The 8430-nt window shown below is 38.7% G+C and overlaps 1 protein-coding gene and 1 long non-coding RNA gene across 2 annotated transcripts in view; one reads left to right on the top strand and one right to left on the bottom strand.

The window, feature by feature from the left end:
* The window catches only part of LOC143452881 (uncharacterized), a 106511-nt gene extending 101753 nt beyond the window's left edge, over positions 1 to 4758 (bottom strand). Inside the window, exon 1 of the long non-coding RNA XR_013115113.1 lies at positions 4667 to 4758. This is a non-coding gene — a long non-coding RNA (uncharacterized LOC143452881). The remainder of the gene's footprint in view (positions 1 to 4666) is intronic.
* On the top strand, positions 3042 to 7823 carry LOC143452880 (uncharacterized). The gene is made up of 13 exons (XM_076954020.1): positions 3042 to 3322; positions 3474 to 3621; positions 4848 to 5032; positions 5329 to 5476; positions 5553 to 5616; positions 5764 to 5926; positions 6033 to 6193; positions 6255 to 6426; positions 6540 to 6613; positions 6683 to 6866; positions 6970 to 7077; positions 7140 to 7242; positions 7302 to 7823. Exons 1-13 carry the CDS (start codon positions 3092 to 3094, stop codon positions 7448 to 7450), a joined length of 1890 nt encoding a protein of 629 aa, XP_076810135.1. The 5' UTR covers positions 3042 to 3091; the 3' UTR covers positions 7451 to 7823.
* The last annotated feature ends 607 nt before the right edge of the window (positions 7824 to 8430 follow it).

Raw genomic sequence — 8430 nt, 5'->3', positions numbered from 1 at the left:
CTACGTCAGCCGCCGTGTACGTCATAATCGTCATGGCAACAAACACCACTTCATAAAAGCTCCTTATACGTCATAATTGGACTCTTTTTATTCTCGAACACGGAACAGGCTGTCTTTAATCAGTCCACGATGACGTCACCACACAAGTAGGCGGCTACCAATCAGGAGAGACTACGGAATAATGTGTGTGAAGATATTGTTGCGTCATAATGAAGAACGATATAAGCGTCTGTGCGATGTTGATAAAACTTTCAAATAAAATGAGAACTTGTACAAAGTTCCCGGAGTTATCGCGTCATATTGCCGCCGCTTTTCCACCGGGCCAGCGATGATTGCGCGTTTTATGACGATTCACAATTTGTTTGACGACGTGTGGATGGCGATGAAAGAGATTTTGCTCGTGTTCAGCGAAACATTATTCATTCTTTCATGCTCACAGTTACATGTCATAGTTGTTGGATTGTTATTATGGTTGTAACTTGTAACATTCATATTTGAATTGAGGAACTCGGAAACATAGCAGGGTGGTTACAGGGCGAGCGAAGAAATAAAAAGTGCGGACACAAAAAGACTCTCGCAAATGAGTCGAAGCGGTCGTGGTGTAGATGCAGAAACACTCGCCAGCCCATGAATGGAAAACATCTGCAACATACTTGGTACAACATTGGTTGCTCAGCAACACAGCTGCCACAAACATTCATAAAACAACATAGCTCGTGTGACGTATATAGGTTACACATTCGCCAGAACTGTCAAGTTGAAGTTGGAGTAGGCGTTGTTTGTGAAGATATTCCTTCATATCATGAAGGATACTTTGCGGATGTCTTCCAAGGCTCAAACAGTTGTTTATCTTGGACTTTGTCTGACGAGTAAACGCACATTTCGGAAAATATCGAATCGTGTCTCTAACTATGTTGCAACTTGCGCCGCTGAATGGCGATTGAATGGTTGAGACGTTCATATTTGAATTGAGGATCTCGGAAACATAGCAGGGTGGTTACAGGTCGAGCGAAGAAATAAAAAGTGCGGACACAAGAAGACTCCCGCAAATGAATCAAAACGGTCGTGGTGTGGATGTTGGTGGGATTGTTGTGGATTGGTTCGGATGCAGAAATACTCTCCAGCCCATGAATGGAAAACGTCAGCAACATACTTGGTACGACATTCGTTGCTCAGCAACACAACTGTCCTAACATTCCTAAAACGACATAGCTCGTGTGACGTAGGTTACACATTTGCCAGAACTGTCAAGTTGAAGTTGGAGCAAGCGTTGTTTGTGAAAATAATCCTTCATAGTATCACCATATCATGAAGGATACTTTGCGGATGTCTTCAAAGGCTCAAACAGTTGTTTATCTTGGACCTTGTCTGACGAGTAAACGCGCCTTTTGGATAAGATCGAATCGAGTCTCAAACTATGTTGCGCCTTGCGCCGCTTAACAGCGGCTGTTTATTTAAGTGCTTTGATGGTCGGTCCAGAGAGTTTACTGCGGTGAGATATTCATGTTTGTTGTGTTTCATCTGCTCATAAGGGACATAAGGTTACCAATATGATTCTTACCACGCTGAGCTTCAGTCCCTGTTCATGACGTATGCTGACGTGGCTGCCATGTCGTGGTTGGGTTTCCTCTGCAATGGCTGTCAGTGCTTGGCGGTATGCGATGTGGCTTGCCCACCAACTACTGTATATTAACGAACTACATGATCGCTTTCTACTGGAGTCGTGTTTTTATTTGTTGTGTCAATTATTGTTTTTAGTTGTTGTCACTCGCGCGTGTGATGCCGCCATCTTCCGACCTTGATTGCATTTTTGTCTCGCTTCCTCCTTCACCTTCGAAAATATTGTGCTGGGTCAAACATTTCAAGTCGTGCAGGTGTTTATTTGTGCTTATAAGCGCGCAGTTATAATGAAACCTGTCATGTTTTGAACATTTTTAACCAAGTTTTTGTGTGCACTGTTTAAATATAACCAATGCTTATTCAGTGGCAATGTTTCGACGAATCGTCTTAAATGAAGTCATAGACACTGGTTTAAGCACTGTATAGCGTTTAAATACAGTCCCGTCCCCAGCGCTTTGTTTCAATGCAATCATCATTTCCTTCTTCTACGAAATCCTGGATTAAATCGGAAATAAATCTCGGTATTGTTTATCACGTGACGATTCCTTACAAAGCTGATTGGATGAAATACGTGGCGTGATTTCAGGGTTACAAACGTTCGACAGAATGATGCAACATACGGGAGCATTTCGCAATAAACATCCACATTGCGAGCTTACATACAAGGCCGTCATGCATGAATACTTTGCAATATGATGACGTTATTCCTCATATAATTCCTAATTAACGACAGTTTGCAATTTTTTGGCTCACATTTTTGTCAGTTGTTTCTTAACTATCGAATATTATTCAAAAATAACTTGAGCTCAGCAACATAAAGAAATCGTTAACTCAGTGGCTATGTGGTCGGCTACGTTGGACACTCATTAGATTAAACACCAATAAAGATAAATCAAAGCTCACTTTACTGCTGTGTAAAATAGAACCCGATGTTTAAGTCTCGACCCAAACAAAACCTTTTTTGTTCAGTTGGCAGTAATTCACAGCATTGTTTGGCACGTGACAATTACTTTCGGGTTCTGTGAAACGGTTTGACCTGGAATCGCAAAAATCATCTTTGACTGTTTATGGCGATTCACTTTTGTCACTTACAGAAAGAAATGATGCGACTTATGTACGACATTGGCGGTAGGACTGGTCAGGTTGAGACCTCATTGTGGAAACCAGAAATTACCAAACCATCCAGTTAATTCTTATAAGCTTGCCTGTCTCGTTTGTAGTTCTAGGGGTGAGTATGCCGGCAACATACTGCGTGTTGGTGCAAAGAACGCTACAGGTAGGCAATATTGCAGATGTAACGTTGATTGCTTTAATTGCATTGTTTCATCACACACAATTATTTCCTTGAACAGTCATTCTTTGCTTTGTTTCTTATACGACGCATCATGCCACATCCGCCTAATTAATAGTTAATCGCTTAAGATCTTTATGATTTCAGTTGTATCAGGCGAGGGAACCAGACGCGAGTAAAATGTTTGTCGGTTTCATAATTTTTGTTCTTGTTGGAATGCTTGGAGTTGAAGTGGATGCGCAATGTGAACTTAGGTCTGAAGATCTTTCTTCCTCTTTCACTCGTGATGTTAATCTTCCTGCATCGTGCTCTGTGTTCAACATCTCTGTTACAAGAAGCGTAACTGGAAGCACCTTCAGTTTTGTGAGGACACGTTTACAAACGCCAGTTTCTGAAGGATTCGAATGCTCGGTGATTTAATTTGAAATATTAAGAGTCGATGATTTAAATTTTGTCCAAATACATAAGATCAGTTTGTTAATCGATCTATTGATATACAATGATAATAACGTAAGTTTTTTTCCCATTTTGATTTATTTTGTTATAATATAACTTTGTTTAGTTTTATAACGGAAGTTCCACCTCTGACCAACTTTTGGGTACAATTGGAAATTCGTTGGCCGGTTTGGTCGAGTTGTTTCAAGATTCCACAAATGCATTCGTACAATGTGATCGCAGCATAACTGGTGTTTCTGTCAACTTTTTTACTGGTGGGTGCTGGGAGTATTATTTAAGCATAAACATATTTTAGAGGCTCGATCCAGTGAAAATGAAATCAAAAGACCGAATTTTACGCCTAAACTTTTGTTAGTATTTCAATTTAAAATTGCCGACAACATTCGCTCCGCAAAGTTAATGGAAAAAACTAAACAATACGTTATGCAACTCTGCTTAAAACCATAAGATGGCGGTTCGATATAAAGGTTTGTTGTTTGAACGACAACGATGGTCAGCAACGGAAAAGTTTACGAAGATGAGCTGAGTTGTCATCTTGTTATCATATCATATCATATCATGTATATGATCATAGCTTGTTTCAAGTCACTTTCAAAAATTTTTATTAGTATAATCGAGTTATTGTAATAACTTAACCGGAGCTTTGAAAGTGAAAAATATTAAAATGTTAAAGCGAGACACATGCCCTGACACAAGTTGAAAATCAAAAAGTAGTTGTCAGCAAATATACTGTTGAAAGGAATTGTATTAATATTATGTAGTGGCTACGCAGTTATTGCTATAAATAAGTGCCATAAAACGTACATTTATCGCTCAATTATGACGAAGATGGCGGTTCTTATTACATCACAATAACAGAAACAATTAAAAAGTAGTTGTCAGTAAATCCATCAGTGAAAGGATTTTATTGATATGTTTTATTAATATAGTCTAGAAAGCTTCAATTTACCACAAACTTAAGTTACTAAGATTTACTGAGTTAAACCTTGTAGTGCCAACAATCATTTAATGTCTACTGGTTGTTGCGTTGCCTGAGTGTTCATTGGCTGGTTGAGATTGTGCTCTTGTAATATGGTCTCGTTGTTATCTTCGCTCATTGGCTGCTAGTTTCTGCCTTGACCCTTATAATAAGAGTTTTGGCGTTTTTCATTGGTTTTGCGGTTGACCACAAGTTATAAGATTTAAATTTCACAACAAAGTCTATACGGCCACAAATAGAAAGTTAATTTGTTGTAATCATTGTTAATTTGCTCCAAACAACTCTTGATGCTGCTCATTATCAATTAGTTTAGTTTTTACCTAAATTTAACTGCTTTGCGAGCGCCTTTGCTTTGTACTCGAGAAATGCTGAGTTGCTCTAAAATTTGGGAAAAGGAAATCTCTGATTTGGTTTGTTCACTTAAAAAATTGAGGAAAACAAATCCAGACAATTAAATTGAGGATTATTAATCAATGAAAAGTGCATGATTTTATCTTTTAGTGCCATCTTCGAACGTAACATCAGAACTTTTTGAGGACGTGCCACTGATAGAAGTGCAGTCACCAAACTTTCCTCAAGATTATCCGGTCGATTACGTCCGGAAGACGGTGATAAAGAGCAGCCAATCAACAACTTACACCGTGTCTTTTAATTCCACGTTTCGTATTTTTGAGGATCATCTTTCTGTAAGAATAATAAGAACAATTGCTTCAACTTCGCTTGCACGCTTATATATGTTACGTCACAATTGCGTTTGTTGTTTCCAAGCAGACCTTTAGCTAGCAATTTAGAAATATAGAAGCAAGCTTATGTTTGCGAAAGTTTGTGTAGAAAAATATAAATAAAATTAACCTTCAGAGTGCCAAACTATATCCTGCTTTTTAATGTTACTTCAAAATTTGTTTAACACGGTTCAGACAACATCTACTTCAACTTTGTTAGCTTAGTATATTGAACGTCGTTTTCTCAAACAATGACACAGATAATATCCGATGAAGGAACGGGATTTGCTTATTATGATACAAACGCGGTTCCGGCCCCGTTCAACATCACAGGAAAAGAAATTAAGATACAATTTGCCTCTGACGGTAGATTTACGGGGGCGGGATTTCAAATCACATTTGAAGCAAGTGAGCAAAGTTATTTTTAAAATGCAAGATTTACAATTCTTGCTTAACCGTCGTTTTTATGATATTTTGCCACAAGTTTCAACTCCACCAGCAGCAACCGAACTTTTTTGCGGCAGTCAGCAAGGACAGGTCAATATCAGGTAGTTTTGACGTTTAAAGTTAAATTTTTAATCAAATTATTTTCACTAAAAAACATAAATGAATTTGTAATTCTTGTTAAAATTGTGTTTTTTGTTATGAAAAAAATTGACTTCTCTGCGTCATAACCATGCTGTTGGTGTTTTTAGTTTATCAACGCAAACTGTCAACGACTTGTGCGGAAATGACGATGGTTACGTCATTATCAGCGCAACTCCTGTTGACGATGTGAACTCAGTTGACCCCGAATGTAGGGCAGATGCGAGTGATCCAAATTTCAATCTTGACCTGTCCAAATGTTCTATATTGGAGGTGATTTATTCATCATCATTTATCCAATTCATTAAGAAAATTACATCAAATCTTATAATGACCTCAGCCTTTTTCTACTAAAATTTTTCTATGACGTACAACTTAGGTCATAGACGACGTGATCAAAGCGAATTTTCCTCTGCGATGTCTTTCTAAATTGAACGAATCTGCACCGATCCAGCGCTACGTTGATGGATGCCTCAACCTGACGTGCGAGTACAACAGGACAGAACTGCTTGAAGCTGGAGCGATTGTTCCCGAGATCAAGTGAGTGTTAGACGTCTGTTGCAACATGTTGACGCTCGTTGCATTGAACAACTTTCAACAGGAAAGTGGCGCTGGATTCTGTTGAACAAGAAGGAAGATTCGGAGTTAAAATTTACTTCACCAAAAATCAGTCTTATTCTGATAAACTGGATGCGGGGGCTGAGGTCAAGGTTCCGGATCTCGTCTACACAAAAGTGGAACTGAGTACACCTGACGACGCTCTGCATGTTCAGGTTTGAAACGATGTGCCCTGGAATTACCTAATCTCGATCCTTACAAATACTTCCCTGAGATTGCCATTATACGTCAGTGATGACGTCATTTCATGATAATATTTTCAATTCAGTTAAAAGAATGTTGGGCGACACCAAGTGAAGACCCTGATGATGAAGGAACAAGATATGACATCATTAAGGACAGGTGACCAGGTTAAGATGTAATAATAACTATTGTTACATATTTCTTGATTTTTTTGTTTTATTTTAAAAGTTTGCCAGCTAATAACCCATTTGAATCTGATGACGCAATTGAAATTGACCGGAACTACATGGAAGAGTATGCTGCTTTCAATTTCAAGGCCTTTTTGTGGACAAAGAATTTAGAGGGTGCAATCTACGTTTATTGTCGCGTCACAATATGTCACGAGGATGTTGAATCTGGATGTCCAGCCGGGGTAACAATGGTCACTTGTGACGATGGATTCTTTTGTTTTACCTTTGTTTGAAAATTCTAATTGTGTTTGTTCATGAAGTTTTTAATTTTCATGTCACAATCAGCCAAGTGGTAACTCGACGAAGAAACGTGACGTGGCATCACCTGATTCGCTCCTTGTTGCATCCGGACCTATCTTCATCAGCAAGAGCAAGAAGAAGAGTTGTGAAGAGGTAACATCTCATGCGACATACTTGAAGATTTTCAACTTATTTTTGAAACGTTTTTTTTGTAGTCAAACGGTGGCTGCAGTGACGTGTGTGAGATGCGTAACGATGACGTCATGTGCATGTGTTATGAGAGAAGATCTCTCGCTGAAGATGGAGAAACATGTCAAGGTAAAGTCAAAACGATTTTTCCATTCTTTATACTGTATTGACGTCATTTATTACGTCAGATGTTGAGAAGTACGAAGTTGTAGCCGGTGAAGGCGATTGGTCGTTCCTAGTTTGCGTCATCGCAGCATTCGTCATCGTGGTTGGATGCTTGCTTGTGTGGAGCAAGAAAGATGGAAAGAGCAAAGATGGCTTCCCAAGTCTTATTTGAAATTGATGAAATAAACGAAGACCACGTCATGTCTACTTTTGTGATGATATTATAATTATTGTAATATACGGGTTAAATAAGATTTGGAAATCTCGTCTTTAAGTATCGAATCAGTGAAGCGTAACACTGCGTCATAATAACTTCCTGATTATTGTTTTAAAGTTGTGACGTAGATGTCGTGCTTGCCTTTTTTTGCATGCGTTTAGTTTGCAGTATAAGTTTTCATTAGCGTTTATTATTATCAGTTATCAATAAGTAAAATGTCTGCTAAGATCAATGCTGTAAAATGGACGTCTTTTTGCTGTTTCTGAGCCAATGTTTTGTCTAATTGTAATCGTTCAAAGAAGCTTCAATATAATCAGTTTATACAGTTGTCATTCTTGTTACAACTTTGAGAAAAAGTTCAGTGTCAAGTTAGACAAGTTTGTTGTCATCTTCATACGACAATAATTCGTTAAGTTGAACAAATAAGTATAAGATTGAGAAAAGCAGATAACGACCTCATGGGAGTCATATATCATCGAGCTGTGGGTCAAGCTGTCAAGTTCAACAACCATATGCACCAGGGCGGGCAACTTCTTCGGTCGGCGGGCCTGTTATGAGAAAATGAATTACTTGGCGAATAGATTGGAACGCAGCTTTGTCTTATTAATGTTCATGGTCGAAAATGTTTGCTCATAAATGTTTGTAGACCCGAACAGAACAAGTAGATTCATGGCCATCTTTCTCAGGATGGCAAACTTGGACTTATTCAGTGACGCAATACAGGGATTGCGGCAGAATGTGGCCTCAGGCCACATTATCATGTAAGACTGGAAACTGTCTACGGGCCGGTCAAAATCCCGCGGGCCGTATGTTGCCCGCACCTGATATACACCTATTCCATAACAAAGTCATGTTGATTTAAGTTGTATAGAAGCAAAGTAGAACGGACTCGATAAAATAAACGATAGAATGAAAATCTGCATAGACACGCGTTA

Source organism: Clavelina lepadiformis, chromosome 4 (assembly GCF_947623445.1).
Source record: "Clavelina lepadiformis chromosome 4, kaClaLepa1.1, whole genome shotgun sequence".
Classification (NCBI taxonomy): Eukaryota; Metazoa; Chordata; class Ascidiacea; order Aplousobranchia; family Clavelinidae; genus Clavelina; species Clavelina lepadiformis.
This window is presented reverse-complemented; position numbering and strand designations above follow the sequence as displayed.